The sequence below is a fragment of the Hoplias malabaricus genome, chromosome 5 (genome assembly GCF_029633855.1).
Source record: "Hoplias malabaricus isolate fHopMal1 chromosome 5, fHopMal1.hap1, whole genome shotgun sequence".
NCBI classification, from domain to species: domain Eukaryota; kingdom Metazoa; phylum Chordata; class Actinopteri; order Characiformes; family Erythrinidae; genus Hoplias; species Hoplias malabaricus.
This window is the reverse complement of record NC_089804.1, coordinates 29853918-29876272: the sequence shown is the minus strand read 5'-3', so window position 1 is coordinate 29876272 and position 22355 is coordinate 29853918. Positions and strand designations below refer to the sequence as shown.

The window sequence follows — 22355 nt, the reverse complement described above, 5'->3', positions numbered from 1 at the left end:
GAGATATCTTTATTACCAGTGTCGTATTTGAATGAAATATAAGGAATATAAGAACTGGAAATAGAGTCACTTACTATTTGCTGGGGCAATAGCGCCTCCTGTAATTTTTAACAGGAACAACGTTTTCGTTTACTTTTTATTGTGTTTTTCTTAGAAAATGCAATAGTTAAATAAGCTACAATTATGAAAGCCTGCCACACATAAATATTAGAACTTAACGGAATAAGATTTTTCCTTATAATTATGGGAGAGTCAGTTAATAATATGAGATCTAAATTCACAATTATTAGAACATTTCTTCTTACTGAGATACTCATTATTTTTATTTTTTTTATACTCATGGTATAGTTTTAGGCATTTGAGAAAGTGAGATTTTAAAACATATATATCTGAGCAGTAAGAGTTTATTTGCTCAAATCAAGCAAACAACATTGAGATTCTGTGTGTAAATGTGTTGTTTTAGCACTGCAACCCTCTCCTCATGACAGTCAAGTATTATTTAAAGTTATCATTAAATACCTAGTTTTAAATACTTCATTATGTTGAATCAAGTGTGCTGCTGATTTAACAAAACCATAACAAATCCACAGTTGAGGAGAATATCATTTACTCTATAGTTTTGTATATTTTAATTATACATAATTTTATACAAAGGCCATGCTTATTGAGAAGCTAAATTATTTTCAATAAAAATAATACTCAGGTCCCTGAAGTTTTGTAGCAGAGACACTACCTGAATCACCTCCATGACACTGTTCAGTATAATCAGCTGTAGTCCATTATAACAGAATTAATGTACAGTGACCGTTTTAAAAAAGACCACATCTAATCCACTTTAAAGATATTAGGGATTTCTGGAAATGACTTCAAAATATGTAAATTCGAGTAACAGAAATAGATTTAGTCAATGACTGGAGGGAAGGGGGCAGTTAATTATTCTGAAAACTTTTAATTTGAAGCTGTATGTTACCCAGACGGGTCAGTAGATCTCGCGCATGCGCACTGAGGAGAGAGAGTATAAGTCCGGTCACTTTAGGGGAGTGAAGTACATTGGGATTTTCTGTTTTATTTGGATATATTTATCATTGCTTTGTGCTGCTCTGTTAACTCGGCATTGCATACAGTAAGGTTAAATATATCTTATACGTACGGCGCGTTAAAACCACTGTGTACTGTCGCATATCTGTCATTTCAGCCACTCGTGCGCAGAAGTGATTAAACTGCATTTAACCACAGAGCGGAATAGAAATAAGGGCTCAAGCAGAGGTAAAACAGGCGCCAAAATAAATAAAAATGTAGCAAATTCAGCATCACGAAAATGGAACTGAATTTATTAGACCCTGTTCTTCTAATTTTTGGATGTTTCTCTAAAATAAACTGTTAAAACCCCCCTCTCTGTACTAAAAAAAATACAGGTTTATGGTTATTTCCAGAAAAATAAATATCCCCTAAAGTGGATTAAAATTGGCTTAGACTTAATGTCTTCCCCTTTAAATATGGCAGACATTATCTCAACTACTGCACAGCTTGGTTCTTTAAGATTATGATAAGAATGTAACTAAAACCAATGCAATTTGAGAGATTAAATAACTAACTAATAATTAACATGTACAGTAAAATGGAGCAATACTGTACCTAAAAAGCATTGTCAATTGAAAAAACTTAATTCCTAAAGCAAATATTAAGACTGTATTTAATGAAGGATCCTCAGTTTCTGAAAATGTTCTCCTAAGCTCCGCCCTTTCAGGAGAGAACAAGAGAAAAACCTCAGCATTTCATTGTAACTTTTCAGATTAGCTGTGTTAATATTTTTCAGCTAAGACTGGAGTAGGTGGTATTAATCCATCTGTGGGACATTTATATTGTATTGTGAATGTCCACATAAGTGGATAGTGTTTTATAATATAATTTTATTCATCCTATGTTATATTCATTCTGTCAGGTGTACACCATGGCCCAGTCTAATGTTCCAGTTTCTGCTGCAGCAGATGAGAGCCTGTCTGAAGAGTTTGCTGTGCCCTCTCATGTGGAAGAGGTAAAGAAACAGATGGCAGAGTTTGCTGAACACCACGCAGCTGCTAACCGCAGAGTTGTGTTGATCACTTCAGGCGGCACCAAGGTTCCTCTGGAGTCCAGAACAGTTCGCTTTCTCGACAACTTCAGCAGCGGTCGCAGGGGGGCTTCTTCTGCAGAGTATTTCCTTGACTCTGGTTATGCTGTGATCTTTCTACACAGACATCGTTCTCTATACCCTTACACACGCCTCTACACAGGGGTCAACCTGCTAGACAGTCTGAAATTTGAGTCTGGTGAAGAGGAGCCTTGTCGTGTGCTGGTGGATCAGAAGGAGCTTCCTAATATTTTGAAGGTGTTGAAGAGGTACCAGGCAGTAAAAGAAGCAGGATTATTGCTACCAGTGGAGTTCAACACTTTATCAGAGTATCTACACCTTCTTAAAGCTGCAGCACAGGCACTCAGCTCAATAGGTAAACCAATAAAATCTATTTGTAACTGTCTGAAAGAGTTTACTACTCTATCACAGTAACTCATAATAGCATTACTTAAATTAAATCATGGATGCAAACTAATTGTATCAAATTAAACTGTGATAAATCAGACATGATTATCATTGGTCTCAAAAATCAATCACAAAACCATTCAAAACTTTTGTCTCACTATCAGTAAATCCACTCTCCTTCCTCACACATCCGTAACCTCAGCATCATTTCTGATGATAGTCTCTCTTTCAAACATCATGGAAATCAAATCATCAGAGCTGCCATTTTTTTAATCTAAAAATACACATCATGCATACGTCCACCAGTCTCATTTTCTGTTGCTGAAATTTTGATCTATGCTTTTATCACATCCAGAATTGATTACTGCAACAGCATTCTCTGCCGTTTTTAAATCCCTCCTCAAAACTCATCTTTTCAGATCTGTCTTTAATATATGAGCAAATGTTGTTCATTTTCAAAGCTTAGGCTTTCAGATTGGCAGATTCTTGTTTATTGTTTGATCTAGTGTTGTATGTATTTTTTTTCTCTTATTTGAACTTCATTTTATAGCCTTAAATTTTCTTGTGCACAGTTTTTCCCAGATTTTTATGTATGCAAAGTGACTGAGTATCTTGAAAAGCACTAAATGTATCAAATATATTTTTATTATTATAACTTATACACCCAGGGTTGAGCAATTGTGGGAAACATCCAATTGCTAGTTTGTCTGACCAATACTTCAGCTGAGATTTAGATTTTAAATTGTGACTATTTTAAATTAAGATCTGCCTCTGTTTTTTTGGACCAAGGACACCAGAATATCCACCTTTACTTGCTTGAGATATTCATACTGAACCTCTTGTGCCAGACTAGCAGTACATTTTAGTTGGGATATCAGAAAACATAGGTGTTTGGTGATTGTTCTAACATCTCTACAGGTAGTTCAGATGCTGTGTGTTCTTGGGTTGAATTCATAGCTTAAAACTTGGTTATACTAATACATGGTTGGTTATACTAAAACTTGCACACCTGAAAATTATAATTGTGAAGTAAATACAAATCAATCACTGAGCTCTCTGTGTATCCATGTGCAAGGAGAGGCAAAAATATAACTTTATTGTTGCACAGTATGTTCATGATATTCAAAATTGGTAAACAAGTTAGGATAGATCAAATGTATCATCAGAACAGTTATAGCACATTTAAAAAGGGCTATGAGAAACTAAATATCATTTAAAAAATTTTATTCAACATGGTGATGGTAATGATTTTAAGGCATATTTGTGTATTCCAGGGTCAAAAGCTATGTTTTATTTGGCTGCTGCTGTTTCTGACTTCTATATCCCAGCATCTGAAATGCCAGAGCACAAAATCCAATCTTCAAATGGACCTCTGCAGGTATGTGGACACCTAAATATTAATCATTGTGACTAGTTTAATCAACACTATGTAACATTTTTACATTAAATGTATAGATTCAAAATCATTGTGATGCAGGTTCTACACAGAGTATTTGTCTGGTTTTTTTTTCTTACACAGATCACCATGAAGATGGTCCCCAAAATGCTAAGACCACTAGTAAAGGACTGGGCTCCGCAAGCTTTTGTGATTTCATTCAAATTGGAAACCGATCCATCCATCCTCCTGGAGCGTGCTCGTCGAGCTCTGGACACATATAGTCACCAAGCAGTGGTGGCTAATGTCCTGGACACACGGCGTGGTTATGTAGTCATTGTGACTAAAAACTCCCAACATGAGTTGATTCTTACAGATGAGGAAGTTCAGAAGGAAGTAGAAATAGAAGACAAAATTGTCAGCAAGCTGTCAGTTGCACACACCCAGTTTATGAGCCAATGAGATGCCATTGTTGTTCAGTTCATGTAAAATATATGTTGTTCTGACCAAAAATCTTACGTTTTCCCCTTTTCATCTAATGTAGTTTCAGCTAAACACTTGTTTGTTGTCTGAATGTCTTTTTTCATTTTAGCACTAGTGCTGCAGTGCTAATGAAGCTAACGAGTAATGGAAGCCAGCCTTACCAAACTGCATGCCTAAAACCTCTTACCTTTGCCTTATCTGTGTCAGTTTTTAAAGGTGACATTCATGATTTTAATCAAAAAACACTATATAAAATTGTGAGAATGTTTCCTTATAAGTTGCCAGCTCTCCCGTCGATCTGTGTGCCTGAAACTGGTCTAACGTGTTTATGAAAACCGTGTTAGTAAATGGCTACAAAAACAATGTTTCTCAGTCTGGTATGCTAGGCTTTCTCGCTCTCTGCTCACTATAACGAAAAGTCATCTGAAGATTTTTTAGACAACAAAGAGACTCCAAACATTGAAAAGCATGAATCAAGATGAGGATGTTGCTCAATTCCTGCTCCAAAGGTGGGAAATATTGATTTATTTTTGCTGTTTTGCATCACTTAATGTGGAAATGTCTCCAGACTTGGGAAGCGGATAACTGCATGACAGTAAACAGACTAAAGTGCTACAAAACTAACTAGTATTGCCCTTGATCAGTTATTACTACTCATAAAACCCAGTCTTCTAACAGTTTGCATATTGAGAGACCTATTAAAACTGAAACTAAAAACCAGAGTATTGTTCAAAAATAGAAGAATACTAAATTACAGGTAAAATCGGTTTCTGCACAATATCAGAGAGCTAGCGAGTTGACTGGGGCTTTTATGGCACTAAAAATGTAATTCCAACATTTTGTGCAGAATAGAATTTTTGTGTCACCAGTTTTATGTCTACATGATATTAGATGCACTTTGTTGCCAGGGGGGAAAAAATTGAGGAATCTTGGAATATTCATGAAGGTAATTGTGTTGTACTTCTCTATTTTCCCTGCACAAATAAATAATTTCATAGATCATGTTATGGTTTAATTGATATAAACTTGCTGTCGTCTTTTACAAACAGTACATGAAGAGATCACATTAACAAAAATGGGGACTTCCAGTGAGTTTTTTTATTAATTTGCATACCTAATTAACCATGATATAAACAAGGTAGTTTGAGGAACTTTTGGCAAAGTTACAGAACAACTTTCCAAATCAGCTTTCTTTACAGTGGTGATGATAGGAACGAGAGTTAGCGAAGCTTACAATGCAAAGAAAATATGGACATTTACAACCCAAACCAACAGATTTATATAAATTTTCTAAAATTTACATCAGTAGTGTTAGTTTTTTATACTACATTGTGCATACACTTCTCACACATTAAACACCTCTGAAGACTGGTTCCTATCCACCTGTTTGAATATAGAAAGGAGCATTTCACATCAAGCGACTCACTGAATTTATTTATTTCCAAATTATGTAACTGTGCAGGAAATGCTCCCTTTAACAACAATAACAGAAAAAAACCCTTTTGCACTATGGATGGTTGCTGTAACTAAACTGGTCACTTAAGTTTAATACTCTTTTTAATTCCAGCACGAATTCCAGACAGTTCTCCACTGTATCTTGTTTCTTCACGCCGTACTACAGGAACCTGAAACAAACACATTCTCACCATTAAAATATAGACAAATACCACCTCTACTTCCACGTTACAAGTCTTAATGATAATTTTAACACAATATTCACGGACTTGAGTTATTTAGTGTAAACATACTAAACATTAATGATCTTTAGCAACATGAATGAATTTGCTGAACAGTCTGTATCACAGACATTATCTTCCAGCTGTCCCAGGGTGAGGATGAAATAATAAATAAAGGCCAGATGTTTTATGCCATTAACTTCAGGTACCAAACGATGTAGTTAAAAGATGGTAATGAATGTGTGCAAAAGTAAAACGAATGCCAGTTTGGTAGTTTTCACTGCCACAGATTGGATCATCACACCTCAGAGTTTGTGCAACACATACACTAAAGATCAATATAGGTGAGTTACAAATAAATTTGAGCTTAAAAGAGCAAGCCATTTTTACCACTTATGTTTATAAAATGAAAAAAGTCTTAACATTTTTTTAAGATCAATTTTTTGGACGTCTGCAGGCACCCTGAATAAAGAAAATTATCTGAAAGTAGCCTATTATCCTTAAAGTCATGAGAATTGTTCTTCAGTCTGCTGCAAATCATACCTGTCCCTTCCTGCGAATAATAGCCCGTCTGAACTTCTCTCTGTGTTTGACGCGTGGATTACGGTCAATCTTCTTCCTCTTTGGAGTGAGTCCTTTATTCTTGGCCATCTTTTAACGGTAAGAAAAGAAATATATTAACATATGGAAAAACTACTGTCTTCACTGATTAAAAACAAGCTACACAAACTGACATGAAAAAGTACAGTCCATGTCCAAAAAAAAAAAAGTTCTGTATAAATAGCAGCATTTCATTAAAAACTAGATTAAATAAGCAGATTTAAAAGTATGCACTGGGATTGAAGCTCTAATTTAAATAACTGGAGTTGCACAGTGTAGAATCACACAGTGGTGCCCTCCAGGTTTCTCATAGTTAACAGAAGGTTTTTGCAGATTTCCAGAATCTACCAATCTCAGATCTTGCAATGGAACAAAAGCTATTATCTGGGGTATAAAAGAACTAAAACCTAAAGAATGATAATATATATCATAAAAGCTCCCGCGGTTACTGGAGTTACAGGAATGATATAAGCATTCTTCCTGATGATATTACGTAAAAGTAAAATGTACAAAGAAAAGGGCCTAAAATTGTACCTTGTGGGACTCAACATGAAATTTGACCATTTCTTCATGAATGGTTAATGAAACTAGAAACGTCCTATTTATTAAATATGTGGGTCAGCATTAAGCCTGAGGTCATTTACAACATGGATCATTTACAACAGCTCTGACTAGGCTCTACATTTAGACTGAACGCCTGACTTAAATTTCCCAAATAATTAATTGGATAATAGATATGCATTTGTTTGTTTGAAAACAACTTCCTAAAAAAGGAAGGTCTAAGACAGATATTTGCTATTCTGTTATAGTACAGGCTTAACCAGGGTAGCTTTAAAAGCATCTGTTAACAGAGAAATTACCTCTGGTACCCAAAAATAAATCTCACATTGACCGATGGAATGTAAAAGATTGTAAAATGTACAAACAAATATCTGCTGACTGTTGCAGAGTACCTGGTAAGTAATGCCTCGTTTAGCACCTTCGTCCATCTCTTGCTCCTCCTCCAAGTCCTCTCCATCCATCATTAACCTACAGAGGCATGCATTCAAATCAATTAGATCTCATCTCCCTTATCTACTCTTTTCCCTTCTGAGGTATACCTCAGGTAAATGGTTATATTCGTGTAATTTACTTACACGTGTAATTTAACACAAAAAATGAGTAACCTAATTAGGTGTAAATAAGTAAATGTGATGGTTTTCTTTTTTTTTGTGAGACAAAATATAATTAAAAACAGCTGTTTCCATATATGGACTATGCTAGGACACTGTAAAATGTAAGTGTTGATAAAAGTATTTACGGCAGATCTTTTAAGCCCAGGAACAATGATGAAATTGGTGACTGAGTGAAGGACATCTCATTTGGTAAACAAACAAACAACCACTACACTACTTGGTTTTACTCAGCTTTTTTGCTTTTCTATTAGGTAAAAATACTTACCTAAACTGGCTAGAGCAAGGACTAAAATTTTATCCATAACTCTTGCAGAATGCTGATTTGCCAAAAAATTGTCACTTTACGCCATGCAATCCAGACCTCCTGCACATTCTTGCCCTTTTAAAATCTGCTAGCAATACAGATATCCAGAGAATACATTGGTTTTTATCTGACTCACAGTGGCAGTTGGTAAAATTATGCTGTGGGCTTTTGAAGAGGCACAAAACTTCCTCAGTTTTGTGTGGCTGACAAAAGAATTCTGTGAGAACTGGATGATGCAACATGGAACTAAAAGAAACTAAACTATAATGATCTGTCTCAACTGATGCATAGCTAAGCTGTGTACTGTCCACGCCCCCCCCCCCCCCCCAAAAAAAAAACAACAGGCATATTTATGATGAGTACACAAAGTTCTGTGTAAGTAATGATACCACCACCATTATTGTAGTTTCCAAAGCCTTCTGTTCCTGTTAATGAAAGTGTTTACCAAATTCACAAGCTACATTTGGAAGGAGTTGTAGTGTAAAACAAAGCAGACATCACAGTATGAGTAAAGTTGAGTAGAGTTAAGTAGTGTAGGTACCATGCAGCAGAAAAAAGCCATAAGAATCCTAAGTGTGCATTTGCCTACTTTTGTAACTGTATTAAAACTGAAAGTCACTCAATTAAATTATCTGCCAAATGCCATAAATGTAAATATCTATAAATGTTTCAAGCTTGAGTTAAGTCTGAGGTAAATTAACACAAAAATACAAACCTGTCCTCTGGCAGTTCCTTGTTTTTTCTTTTTCGCTTCAGCCTCTCCTCAATGCCTTTATAGAAAAGTAGAGCTGCTTCTTCATCAGAGTCTGACTCTTCTGCCTCCTCCACACCAGCTGTCTCTGGTACCTGCAGTAACAACCCCCACACACAGATCAGCTCTTAATATGGGCTTGCTCCATTACATAGATTTTAAATTTGTGGGATATTTTGGTTATTATCCAACAACCATTGGTTATATTTTATAACTTCTCATAAATGTTTTTATTAAATTCAAAGTCAACCTGAAGACTTCTTATATTTATTCTAGAAAGGAGGGCTAGCAAAAACTTGAAAAAAAAAAAAAAAAAAAAAAGTTAAAAATACAATCTAAAGCTGCACTATGTTGTTTGTTGAATTTGTATTACTGAGTCGGATCGAAAAAGTTTCCGCTAAAATTATGAAATATTCATTTCAACATTCAGAGATGTTTTTCCCCAAAATAAATCATATGTTTTTACATATTAATGTCACATGCACAGACTGAAAGAATATGGTCCAGCTACGGGCTGGTTACCCAAGTTGCATTATTAGGAGCGTGGCTCACAGTTCTGATCTGTACAGCAAGAAAGTTTAGTAAATAGAAAGAGAGTTATGGCTGTATATGAAGTGCTATTAACAGAAATTGCTTGCAGGGCAAAGAAGCTTGTTTGACCACAAGCCAATCAAACAATCTCACAGTGTACTAGAAAATAAACTACTGAATGTTACATTCCTTTTTAAATGTTTGTTATCATTTGAAATTAACAGCTCTACAAAGCTGAAGTTTCTAGCTCAAATCTTTTGTATTATATTAAATATGCTTTAGCGTTTAGCTTTTCTAAACTTTAGCTTTTACTCAATTTTTCCATTATACCTTAACATTCCACCTTAAAGTTTGCAGAACATGGAATGGATGAGCAAATGTATGGAGCCCCTAAAGTCTCATGGTGGAAGAATATTATTTAGAAACTTAATCTGTTCCCTCAATCAATCCCTAAATAGTATTTTTCCACCAAGACTTTAAGGGCTCCGTAGAAATTAAAGGTGGTGTGTTTGGGGAAAAAAGTTCCAAAATTAGCTTTTAATGTATTTTTCAGTGTGATACTTAAAAAGAATCTGAACATTTGTCACCAATTAATTCTGTTATGTAAATATGGAAACCCATTACCGCCACTCTATAGCCATACATCATGTCATAATTGAGATGCACATTCATTAATTATGAGAGTATGTCAATTATGAGAAGATTTACTATCTCAATTATGACTTAGTACCACATAATTTTGACATATTCTCTCATAATTATAATTGGTATTTAGTAATTATGAGATATCATATGGCCTATTTTTCCATCAACTTGCAGAAATGGGCTTCCATACATAAAAGACATCTCCCTAACAGAGTTTTCTTTGTTTAATCCTTCAACATAAACATGGTCTCAATCATCACTTAAAACTGCGTGAGGATAGTGGCGCACAGGTTTCATAATGTTCTGCACACAAATCAGGCAATAACACATTTGCACACATTTGGCAATCACCAGAAAGTTCACCAATTCTTCACACAAACATAGTGCAGCTTTAAGATTAAGATAATAGCTTAATAATATAATGTGTTTATTAGAGAAAAGGTACATTTCTAACCTTCGTCTTGTTGGTTTGGTTGCTGCTGACCGACCTTGTAACTGCTCTCTCTTGCTCATTTCCAGAAAGCAGTTGTTGCAATTGTGGTGCAAGTTTTACATCAACGGCTCCCAATTCATTTATTAACTATAACCACAAACAACATAGGAAAACTTCGTTTGGATGAATATTTAAATGGTCTAATTCATGCATAACACTAGTCAAATATTTGTAGATTTTCTCATTTAAAATATGTCAGCACTACAAAAAAGCTAAAACTGTATTTTTAAAACAGTATTCTTTTAACTAACACATTAATTTCTTTATGAGAAATAGTCTTTTTTACTGTAGTGTTTCATTTTGATTTATTGTAGTTTTGTAGTGTTATTGTCGAGACACATATCCCTCAGAAAAGTAGTTGTATACTTCTTTGCTTAGTCAATTTTCTTCATGACTGTAGTCATTTCCACCTCACTTGCTAGGTCTCCTCTTATTACAGAATGCTGGCATGCAGATTAACACATGCTTCCTCTGATGAATGTGAAGCCAGTTTTTCTATTTTCCTATTTATTTTTTTTAACTAGCTCACTGCTAACACAGTGTCATAAATCACAACAAACTTGGAGGAACACTTGGATGATTCAGGTATCACCATAATCAAACCCACAATCTTCACACGACAGGCCAACCCTCTAGGAAGGCTTTGTGTTAGATACTAGAAACATTTATGAGGTTCTGATTGCATTCAGCCATTAGTAAAAGCATTCAGGTCAGGTACTGATGATGGACGATTAGATCTGGACTACAAAGGCCACTCCAACCCCTCCAAATGGTACTGATCTTTTAAAGAATGCAGTTCAGCTGCAACACAGCAAAATGTTGGGGTCTTAATGCCCCTCTAGCTAATGCTTGGACGCATATGGCTGCTCTTGGCTATCCATCCATCCATCCATTATCTGTAACCGCTTATCCAATTTAGGGTCGCGGGGAGTCCAGAGCCTACCTGGAATCATTGGGCGCAAGGCGGGAATACACCCTGGAGGGGGCGCCAGTCCTTCACAGGGCAACACAGACACATTCAGTCACACACTCACACCTACGGACACTTTCGAGTCACCAATCCACCTGCAACGTGTGTTTTTGGACTGTGGGAGGAAACCGGAGCACCCGGAGGAAACCCACACGGACACGGGGAGAACACACCAACTCCTCACAGACAGTCACCCGGAGCGGGAATCGAACCCACAACCTCCAGGAGCTGTGTGACTGCTCTTAGCTATGTGCTTTTCTATTTAATTAGATTATGCAAGCTCCCTGTGTTTAACTGAACGTGTGTCATGAGTGTAACAAAGAATTAAATTAATTCATTATCACAACGGCTGTGTTATCCAATATTTTTGTGAGTATGTACAAGTACAAATTTAATATAAAAAATACAAAAAAGAAAAAACAGAAACTCTACTTACATTTCTGTAGGTCACCAGTCTCTCAATTACTGGATGATTGTGTGCTGGAATTCTCCTGGCTTTTAAAACCAAGTAAAAACTTATATTTGTGCAATAACTGGGAACAAAGAGGGAAAAGAAATTAAAGCTCTACACAAAGCTTTTAATTAAGTAGGGTACATATACACACAATCCTACAGAGACTCTTACTTGAGATATAGCTGCTGCTTGGTTAGGAGGTAATTTGCCCCCTGGGGAAGAAATGGATATTTCAAGAGCGCAGAAACATAAGGCTGAAATTTACAGAGTTCAACTATAGTGTGAAAGATAATGCCATTAGACTGAGGATAAATCCCTTTAATGTACACAGCCTTAACTGAACTTCTGTTGAGAGTTTCGCACCTTTCCTGCTGGAATCTGTCCGTTTTTTACCATCTGTACGAGCGGCTGGATCTCATCTCTAAGTTCGACCAGCTGAAGAACACAAACAACATACAGAACAATGGAAGTTTGAAAATGATCCAAAAGACATACTACAGCTGCAAAAGTTTGCAGGCCTTACTCTTCACCCATGTTTAACACAGGATTCCAGGTCATACTTAACCCTTTTCACAGAATCAGTTTGATTCCCATTGGCGTAATTTGGAACCATTTTTGATTCACAAAGCAGAAAATTGTGCTCCCAGCTGGAACCAAATAAATGTAGGTTCTTCAGTGCATACCGTGGTGACATCTGGGCGGCACGGTGGCGCAGCAGGTAGTGTCGCAGTCACACAGCTCCAGGGGCCTGGAGGTTGTGGGTTCGATTCCCGCTCCGGGTGACTGTCTGTGAGGAGTTGGTGTGTTCTCCCCGTGTCCGCGTGGGTTTCTTCCGGGTGCTCCGGTTTCCTCCCACAGTCCAAAAACACACGTTGCAGGTGGATTGGCGATTCGAAAGTGTCCGTAGGTGTGAATGTGTGTGTGTCTGTGTTGCCCTGTGAAGGACTGGCGTCCCCTCCAGGGTGTATTCCCGCCTTGCGCCCGATGATTCCAGGTAGGCTCTGGACCCCCCGCGACCTTAAATTGGATAAGCGGTTACAGATAATGGATGGATGGATGTGCAGTGGAACTGGGTGCTGTCAATTACAAAATGGTAAGTAAGTAGGTAAGTATATAAATAAATAATTAAATTAATAAGATATAAAACAAGAACATGGTGTGTTTGTGTGTTTTTTGAGACCGTGTTATGTTACAATGATCTGAACGTGCTGTAAACAGTGGAATAACCACTACTCTTACCCAACTGTATCTGTTTAACTGTAGCTTTGGTGCTGAATCCAATTGTTAAGTGTGAGGCCACGTGTGACGTTTCGCTGTTTCCGGGTCTAGTCCCAACTTCGGTCTTGTGTCATACGTTCATAAAACAGGTGTTTACTGTTTGAATAAAACTGAATGTCTCAACCAAATATGTGAACTTGGTTCAGGAGTCTCTCCCGCTAACGGTTAATCCCAGTGTTCTAAGGAATTGTTACCATCAATTCTCTTCTATAAAAAATAGCTAAGGTTTGTACTGAAATTCACTGGTGTTGCCTATTTTTTCTTTTTCTTTTTTTTTTTTATTTAATAACTCACTAGAAGTCTCAAAAAAAATCTAGCTGCAAAATTAAGAATTTGGACATACTGAGCAGCAGTTTGGACAAGGACATGACATTTCACAAGGTCAATACATCTTGATTTAACAAGTAGATTCAGCCACAGCAAAGCTGGAACAGAGCTGACCAAAACTGACCACCAATGTACAGAACAAAGAACAACTGATAACTGACACAGCAACTGGTCTGGGTTGCTGTAATGGGTATGTAAGATTATAATTACACTGGACCAATAAGATATTGTAGGTGGAGCTGCATGTGTACAGTGTGTGTTAAGACCAGAAATGGGTTTCCAACATAGTGGGCACTGAGATTACTTCTTAAATGAAGACATGAAAAAAATTATACCTTAGCCTTGAAGTCATGAATGAGCTCTAGTAACTCTGGGGATTCCTTCTTCAGCAGTTTAAGCTTTTCCTTCTGTGACATTGTGTCCAGGTCTTTTTCAATCCTCTGCTCTTTCTCTCCCGTCTTTTCTGTGTTCTCCACTTCAGCCTCTGCTGCAAACTCCTGGTGATCCACACATGAAACACTATGATAAGTATTCAGCCTAATCAAAGAAAACCATATCTGTATCTCAAATATTTACTGTTAATATATTTTCCTTTTGTAAACCTTTAAGTCAACTGTTCAAATCAGAAACACAACTGCTGACATATTATAGCTTGCAAGTACTCTATTTTTGATCAGTTGATTGGTTTAAAGAAACACAAGGTAAGATCTGGTCTGTTTGCTCCTGGGCAACCCCTAAAGTTGCAGTGTGTGTTGCACTTTTACAGCACTGTCCTGAAATTAAGGGGAAGGGGGAGGTGATTTGTTTCCCACCATCCCCTAAAAATTGCATAGTGCAGATTCTGTTATGCTGAGCCTGAGAGATCAGTGAAGCATCACAATGATTTTGAAGCAAGCTAAAGTTCCCTCCCTATACTATATATTTGAGTTAGATGTGAGACTGATACACAATTATTGTTCTTGTGAAGTTTGAGAGGTTACTCTCTTTTCAATCCATTTGGATTTTTTTGGCAAATGAGAAAGCAGGGTTGTCCCATATGAATGTATGTTTCATGAGTGATCATTGTGTGTAGTTTCCACCCAGCTATTATAGCATATCCATCATAGAATTTGCAAAAAACGGGTGGCATTTAAATGCTGAGATAAAAAACACTAGGTGTGATTTGGATTTGGATTTTATTATTGGAGGATGTTCTATAAATCTCTCCAATGTTGATCTAACTCAGTGGTTCTCAATGCTGGTCCTGGTGGGCCTCTGGCCTTGATGTTGTAGTTTTTTCCTTCACTCTATCACACCCATGAGTGTATTGAATACAATAAAACGTATTTTAGCTGGTTAGCAAGGAGATAACATTGAGAATTAGGAGCCTCAGTAACAACCTACTGTTGTTTTCATGCCCAAGTAACTCATGTGCTGCATGTTTAGGGAGACGGGTATTCTGATCTGGAGTGTTTTATTCCTTCATTTTCAGTTGCAGGATTATTGATTTGGCCCAGTTAATAGAATAATTAGATTGAATAATCTCATGCTCTGTAGAGGTGGGATTTCAGAGGAAGAATAAAATGGTGTCTAAAGAACTTTAATGTCTCAGTTTTGGTGGAGGGTGGCAGCTAATGCTTATATAAAAATTGAGAATAAATACAGGGAGAGGGGGCATCCTTCTGTTATTATTAACATAAGCCGTGTATAAACAGTACTTAGTTTATTTTGAACTTCTCTCTCTCTATCTATACATATATAATTTTTTTCCCCTTTTACTTATTTCACTATACGGGACTATGCACCCAAGATTTTCACTCACTTTACACTTGTGTTGTGACAATAAATCTGACTTGATTTTATTTGATAATAATAAAATCCTAAAATAATCCTAATCCTAAAATAATAACACCTGGCCTTAGGTGCGGTGTAAACTTTAATCCATTTTATAAACGACTCTCCAAAACCTTCCCTGGCCTCAGTGTGACTATCGCAGGGAACTTATCATTACTAAAATATCAGTGACATTGGTGTATTAGTGTGTATTGTGCTGGTATGAAAAGATAGTCTTTGGTATGTATTTAGTCTGCAATGTACCTGAAGCAAGTTCAGATCATAGTCTTCCTCACTCAGGTTGGCTGCTAATCGTCTCTGAATGTTCTTGGCTTCCTCCTCCTCTTCCTTATCCTCTGCCTCAATAACCTCCAGTGACTTTCCCTCTGTAAGCAAATAAGAATCAAATTAATCAGTGTTTTATTTTCTCATTTAGCCTCATTAGAGTATAAGACCAAATCAATCATTAGCTTTGTATAATGAAAGAACTTCATGAATACTAAACTACTCCAAATGATTTGTTTAACGCAAACTTAATATCTGGACAAATCATCAGTGATTAGCTGGCAGTTTGCATGATGATAATACATTTAAATAAAAAGATAATAAATTTAAATATTTTCCTAATGTACTGCACTTTTGTTATTGTAAGAAATAGCCTGATGAATATGTATATGTATTTTTGAACCCATATGTATGTTCATAGTGTTTACACAGCTATTCATTCTAAATTCCTTCTGAAATAAAGGGTTTCAAGAGGGAGTTTGTCCCCCAATAACAGTCTTTACATTTCTGGTAATGCTTGCTGTCAGGGTGTGATTGCGCTCAGCCACATGAGCATCAGTGAGGTCAGATTAGTGAGATCTCTCCAGAGAATGCAGTGCTATTGCTCCACAGCCCAATGCTGTGGCTGACAACTGACAGTGAGCATGGCAAACTTGTGCTCATGTAAATATGTGCAAACACAGCTGAAGGCCTGTGTCAGCAATGGGTACACTTTAAAAGAACAAGTGTGTCATTAGAAAAGTGTTCACAAGCTTGAAACATGATGTGCCATTTATTTGCTCGTTTCCCAGTAACAGTTTGTAGTCAATGAAAGACAAAGCATTTGATATTAGTTTCCATTTTGTGGCCTTTTTAAAAAAACATCAATTAATCGTGAGAAAATATTGGGGTGACTTTATTACGAATAAAACCAAGAGCAGAAAACCTTTTATAATAGATAATAAAAGCATCGTAATATGCAGAATACATACTTGTGGTAGTGTAGTCAGAATCATAGAATATTTTCTTCTTACTTCCCCAGGCCATGTCATTTGGCAGATCTGTTTAATTAATAATACAATTAAATAAAAAAAAATAAAAGACTGATTAAAAACCAGAATAAAATACACAATCATTATAAATGACACTGAATTACCACCATCCTTTCTCCCCTCCAAGTCACTCTCCATGTCAGAATCTTCATGATCTTCATCACTGCCACCCTCCTCATCTTCCTCCTCCTCCTCATCATCATCAGAATCTTGCAGTGACAGAGGCATCACTTCTTCCTGAAAGGAACATAATTCATCACTTTACACCATTAAATATGACTAAATCTACTAATATATTACTCACAAATGATGTTGGACAAGCTTTACACTAGTCCTCACAGAATAAAAACTTCCAAGCCTTTAAGTGTATAATATTTACAACTCTACATTTCAGCTCAGTATTGGGAATCTTTTAAAAGTTTACACTCATGTGTCTAAAAGGGTGAATTTACATTAATTAATGTCTATTTGTTTCATTCATAGGAGACTGCTGATTTTTACACAATATTCTTCCCAACTAATGGCCGTTAGCTCACACTGTCCCAGCTACACACAATAGTACCAAACTCAGGGTGAGGGTGAGACTAGCACCTGCTCCCAGTGACAGTTTAAGCTGCTAACCACACCAGCTAAGTATGCTTAAAAGAGAAATGCTAACTGTCCAGTTTCTGTTAAGTAACAGACAACTATATTTTTTAGCATGAAGTTGATTAATTGGGTATCCAACCTGTAATCACCAACAACATGAATGTGCCATTCTGGAGACCCCCAGTGATCAGACGTTAATGCCAAGTGTAAACATGCACACAGCCCAACTTTTTTAAATTGCCGCTCAAAATGTAATGGCTCTAAACAAATATCGCTAACACACTGTAATGCTTGTCGAGTCTCACAACAGCTGGGTTGAACACATAATTTCTGTGAATGAAGCATTCTTCCATTAATGCCCTTGTGTTAAATTGTACTTTTTCCTTTTTTTTTTTTTTTTTAAATCTATAATCATCCCTGTTTTCAAAATTAATCAAAAGATATTATTCATCCAAACACATTGTCCAAAAAGTGAATAAATATCAACTTTAGAATCAATGTCAGTTCATATGACCCTAGTGATTTTTAATGATTGTGAATATAATTACAGGTAACCTACAATTACTTTAGTTTTCCAGGGTATAACTACATACAATTACATCACTTTATCTTAAAGAACTATTTTCCATGAATTAACATGGTTCCCTGGGGTCCATAATGACAAGTCTATGTCCACAGCCCTGTTCAGACCTGTCCCTTTAAAGGTACCACTTTAGAATAAGAACTAAACTTATTAAAGTTTACAAATGGTCTATTAATGGTTGTCCTCTAGGTTATAAACACATTAAAAGTCATTAATAATCAGTTATAACACACAGATAGAAAGGATAACAGTAACCTATTTGCCAAACAGTGAACCAACATCAGTCTGCAGTTAAACCTTAGATTTCCCCAAATAGTGAACTAATGATGTCTCCTCCTTCGGTCAACATTAACACAGTCAGTTCCAGCACATATTGGTTAATAAGGTCAACCCTATAATAACCAAGTTTAATCAATTAATCACAGATATAATGTGGTTCCCCTGAACATATGAAATGACTAAATTTACATTCTCAGGTCTTAGTTTACTATTTACTACTGCTAATTTTCTGACAATTCCTAACATGTACCCTTGAAATTGCAGATTTGCATTCTTATCGATCAGGAGCACACCTCTGACAAATAACCAATTGTTTGACATCTGAGACCAAAATAAAACGTTTGTTCAAGTTGTGCTTCGGCTTGACTAATTTTCAACATTGTACGTAAATGTATTTAAGCACCAAAATGTAACTACAAAACCTTATAAATAACAATATTATCAAAACTACAGCACAGAAACAGTGTAATCTTTACACTGTTATAATTACCTCATATGCATCATCTTCCTGGTCTCTTCCCCTCTGTACAACATTAGCCAAAAGTTTCTACAAAAGTGAAACAGACAAGAGAAGATTAGATATAAAAATACCCAGTTAATATTGAGTGAAATGGCAAATAATATTATACTTGAAAACATACATGTACATGATGAAACTTGCGAGAGGGGATCATCCTTTAATTTGCCAATTTACACACTACCATCCATGCCATCCATAAAAGTAATCTCCCCAAAATCTGTTCAAATCATTCTTTACCATAGTAACACACTGCTTCTCACGTTTCTCATTTGGTACTACAGCCACTGTGGCATTCCTGGCCAGGTCCATGCAAAACATACTGGACCCCATCGGATCCAAACAAGTTTATGTTAGTTTTAGTTTTATATGATCAGCAAATGTGCTGATGAATGTTCTACAAATGGGTTTCAGTTTATAGTTAGTAGTTTACCCATGCTCTAGTACTAATCTTTGTGCAGTTATACTATGGTGGTTTTATATATTTTTAGGGAATGTATGATGGACTGCCTACACATTTGAAGATCCAGACATCTTTTTATGTTAGACGGTGCAGCAACCATAACTATTTTGTAATAATTTACCACTTCTGTTTCCAAAATGGAATTTTTCTGAAATATGTCTCAAGTAATTACTTTTTAGGTAAACAAGAGCATGTAACCTGTTGAAATACAAAACCCTTAAATACTATGACTTTTTAAAATTTCTACAATTTTATTTATACTGAACAGAAACATGCAGGCAATTGTATGCACACTTGGGGTGGCATGGTGGTGCAGAAGGTAGTGCCGCTGTCACACAGCTCCAAGCACCTGATGTGTTTGATGCGTGTTCATGTGTATTGCCTCTGAGTGCTCTGATTTCCTCTTATGATCCAAAAACACAAGTTGGTCTGTGGATTGGCGACTCAAAAGTATCCATAAGTGTGTGTGTGTGCGTGAATGTGTCAGTGTGTGTCGCAAAGGACTGGCGCCCCCTCCAGGGTGTGTTCCTGCCTTGCGCCCAGTGATGCTGGGTAGGCCCTGGACCCAAATCAATCCTGAACTGGATAAGTGCTTACAGACAATGAATGAATTAATTAATATACGCACACTTTTTATGCCACAGTTTTTACAAAACGGATGGGACTCATTGTCTCTCCAATATCCAGCCCAGTATTTTCTGTCAATATCAACATGATACCAATACCAAAATGTTACATTAACCATGAAAGATAAAAAAAAAAAACAACAACAACAAAACAAAATGCCCCCTCCAGGGTGTGTTCCTGCCTTGCGCCCAATAATTCGGATAGGTTCCGGACCCACAACAACCCTGAACAGGATAAGTCTTTACAGACAATGAATGAATGAATGAACATTGTAATTACTGACCAAAACTAGTCACAGTACATTATAGAGTACCAACTCACCTTCATTTTTTCATTGTGGAATTCATCATTTTTGTCCTCCACATACTTTGATGATGTCTAATGAAAATATGCAAACAAAAAAAGTAAAGTCAAAATGCTCTAGGAAATGAAACAGCTATTCAGCACATCTGATGTATATTCCAGCCAAGCTGAAAAAAAAGTAGTAGGAGTTAAGGACCTTATCTGGGACTTCTTCATCTTTGTAGCAGGCAGGATCATCACTATCATGATCTTCAACCCTCTTCACTCGTGGTCTACGAACAGCTCTGTGGAAAGAAAATCGACTGAAAAACTCACTGTTTGTGTAAGTTGGACACAGAAGTTGCATTAAGCCAGTTCAAAACAGATAAATATATTAGGCAACACTGATGAAATCCTCCTCTTTCCTTTAGTTTTCAGGCATGAATAAATATATCAAGAGAGTTTTGAGGGGAGTCTAGGTTTTGAGATGATTGCCTGAGATATTGTATCCCTAGTCCCTCAATAGTATTATGCTATTCTTTTCCTAAACAGTGTTAAAGACACACAATCTAATACATGAGCCTTTTTCAATCCTTCAGTGTCACAAACACCCCATGCTACAAACCACCCACCCAGAAACACACTAACCTCAAACATATCCAAATAACCCCAAACAGTCCCAAAACAATCCCAAAGATATGCCAGGGGTTGTCTCATACATTGTGTTGTTGTGCAAATCAAAGGTATATATAAATTAGCTACCAATCTAGCTAAATCAAATATCTAATTGTTCTACTTCAAGTACCTTTAAGTCACCCTCCAGTGGAAATCAAGTTTATAATCTTAACAGGCCCATGTTTTTTTTATTATTTCTTTTTGTTGTTAATAGGGCTAAAAATATGTGTAACATACAAAATCATGGACATTCCCAATTTGAAACAGCAGTGTACCCGCAATTTTCTTAAAAAGGCAAATTCAGACAGCCAATGTTTCTTATGTCACAAACCCAAGGTAGTGGCGGTGTATGTGGAAATAGAGGACAGGGAATAAATGATAATAGATCAAGGTGTACCCAATGAAAGTGAAGGTATGGATTTATTTAAACATTAGGAAAAAACATTTCATTTTGACTAGAGAGGGTTTTCTAAGCACTTTCAAACAAGCTCCCTCATCAGAACGTTTTTCTACTTATTAATCAAAGAAACTCCACTTTAGAGTTATGCTGAAATTGGTGAAGTGTTTACAACAGACGCGACGACTAAAGGTTTTATAAAGGTTGGGTGAACTGTCTCTTTAAAATACTGTTTAATGAAGCTGGCACGAAAAAATGAAACCTAACTCACTGAAAATGAACTGCGGCCCAGAAACTATTATTGTTTTCAATAGGTTTGCGAACATAACGGGGTTGTTCTGAGTGCTGCTGGATAATTATCATAGCAGACATATTTACTAGATTTAACAGCTATATATGTGATTAAACAGAAACAGGGAGTTGATTATTCTGAAGCTGAATCAATCAGATTATTTTTCTGAATCATTATCATTGCACTTAAAACATCCAAATAGTTTTCAATTTCCATAAATCGTACGCACCTTCTTGCTCTAACCATTCTGCTCCCCGCTTCTTAATACAGACACAGACACCTCAGTAAACCAAACTGATGTTTTATCTTCAATAAAACAAAAACTCAGTGAAAACACAACACTGCGCTCCCACGAGTTTCTCCAACACGTTGCTGAGTCCTACGAAGAATTCAAACTTCAAAATAAAAGTCCCTAAGAGGCGCTGTCCGGAGACTCTCTCACTGTGGCCTGCTCACTCATCGTGGCTCCATCCCCGTGGCCTGTCTCCCATTATCTAGCCGTGAAGAAATTGCGTTTCACAAAAAAATCTTCAGTGAAAACTGTTCGCAATGTTCAATGGGTAAAAATAAACTTATTACATATGTGTGGAAGCCCATTTTTTCTGAAGAAAAAAAAGGCCATTGGTTATCTCATAATTATGGGACGCAATTGTCATAATTATGAAAGTCTAAGTCATTAATATAAAATACTAAGTCCTAATTGTGAGACACTAAGTCATAATTATGAAACACTATGTCATCTCATAATTATGTTTAGTGGCTGATATTTATGACATCTCATAATTACCATGTGAGATCTAAAAGTAGTCCATTAATTTCCAACCATTTAAACAAGATTCACATTTGTAGATTGAAGTCATTTTATACTTGATTACACCTAATAATTTTTTCCATAAACATATTAGGATATTCTGCTTTATTGTTTAAATATCTAAACAACCTAA

At 36.3% G+C, this 22355-nt stretch overlaps 2 protein-coding genes across 5 annotated transcripts; one reads left to right on the top strand and one right to left on the bottom strand.

Annotated features, from left to right (window-relative positions):
- The first annotated feature begins 985 nt into the window (after nucleotides 1-985).
- Nucleotides 986-5365, top strand: ppcs (phosphopantothenoylcysteine synthetase). 3 transcript variants are annotated; one of them, XM_066672107.1, is made up of 4 exons: nucleotides 986-1123; nucleotides 1943-2486; nucleotides 3793-3896; nucleotides 4038-5365. In XM_066672107.1, exons 2-4 carry the CDS (start codon nucleotides 1952-1954, stop codon nucleotides 4353-4355), a joined length of 957 nt encoding a protein of 318 aa, XP_066528204.1. In that variant the 5' UTR covers nucleotides 986-1123; nucleotides 1943-1951; the 3' UTR covers nucleotides 4356-5365. The 3 variants fall into 3 exon arrangements, with proteins under 3 accessions (XP_066528204.1, XP_066528203.1, XP_066528205.1); XM_066672106.1 differs by having other exon boundaries at nucleotides 1003-1266; XM_066672108.1 differs by lacking the exon at nucleotides 986-1123 and adding an exon at nucleotides 1737-1827.
- A 99-nt stretch (nucleotides 5366-5464) lies between these two features.
- utp3 (UTP3 small subunit processome component) lies at nucleotides 5465-21801 on the bottom strand. Of its 2 annotated transcripts, none has more exons than XM_066672057.1 (16): nucleotides 21641-21801; nucleotides 20265-20352; nucleotides 20087-20143; nucleotides 18649-18705; nucleotides 16816-16945; nucleotides 16649-16717; nucleotides 15657-15778; nucleotides 13916-14077; nucleotides 12339-12410; nucleotides 12147-12187; nucleotides 11958-12054; nucleotides 10513-10638; nucleotides 8847-8977; nucleotides 7606-7681; nucleotides 6596-6703; nucleotides 5465-6001 (listed from the first exon to the last, which is right to left on the bottom strand). In XM_066672057.1, the coding sequence occupies exons 1-16, from the start codon at nucleotides 21655-21657 to the stop codon at nucleotides 5912-5914; spliced, it is 1443 nt and encodes a 480-aa protein (XP_066528154.1). In that variant the 5' UTR covers nucleotides 21658-21801; the 3' UTR covers nucleotides 5465-5911. The 2 variants fall into 2 exon arrangements, with proteins under 2 accessions (XP_066528154.1, XP_066528153.1); XM_066672056.1 differs by having other exon boundaries at nucleotides 16813-16945; nucleotides 21641-21800.
- Nucleotides 21802-22355: the final 554 nt, after the last annotated feature.

Coding starts and splice junctions, on each gene's coding strand:
- utp3 (XM_066672056.1), bottom strand. Junction 12,055..12,146: donor AAGCAGCAGCTATATCTCAA/GTAAGAGTCTCT, acceptor CTTTGTTCCCAG/TTATTGCACAAATATAAGTT. Junction 6,704..7,605: donor AACGAGGCATTACTTACCAG/GTACTCTGCAAC, acceptor TACCGTTAAAAG/ATGGCCAAGAATAAAGGACT.
- ppcs (XM_066672107.1), top strand. CDS start 1,952: ATGGCCCAGTCTAATGTTCCAGTTTCTGCTGCAGCAGATGAGAGCCTG. Junction 2,487..3,792: donor ACAGGCACTCAGCTCAATAG/GTAAACCAATAA, acceptor TGTGTATTCCAG/GGTCAAAAGCTATGTTTTAT. Junction 3,897..4,037: donor CTTCAAATGGACCTCTGCAG/GTATGTGGACAC, acceptor TTTCTTACACAG/ATCACCATGAAGATGGTCCC.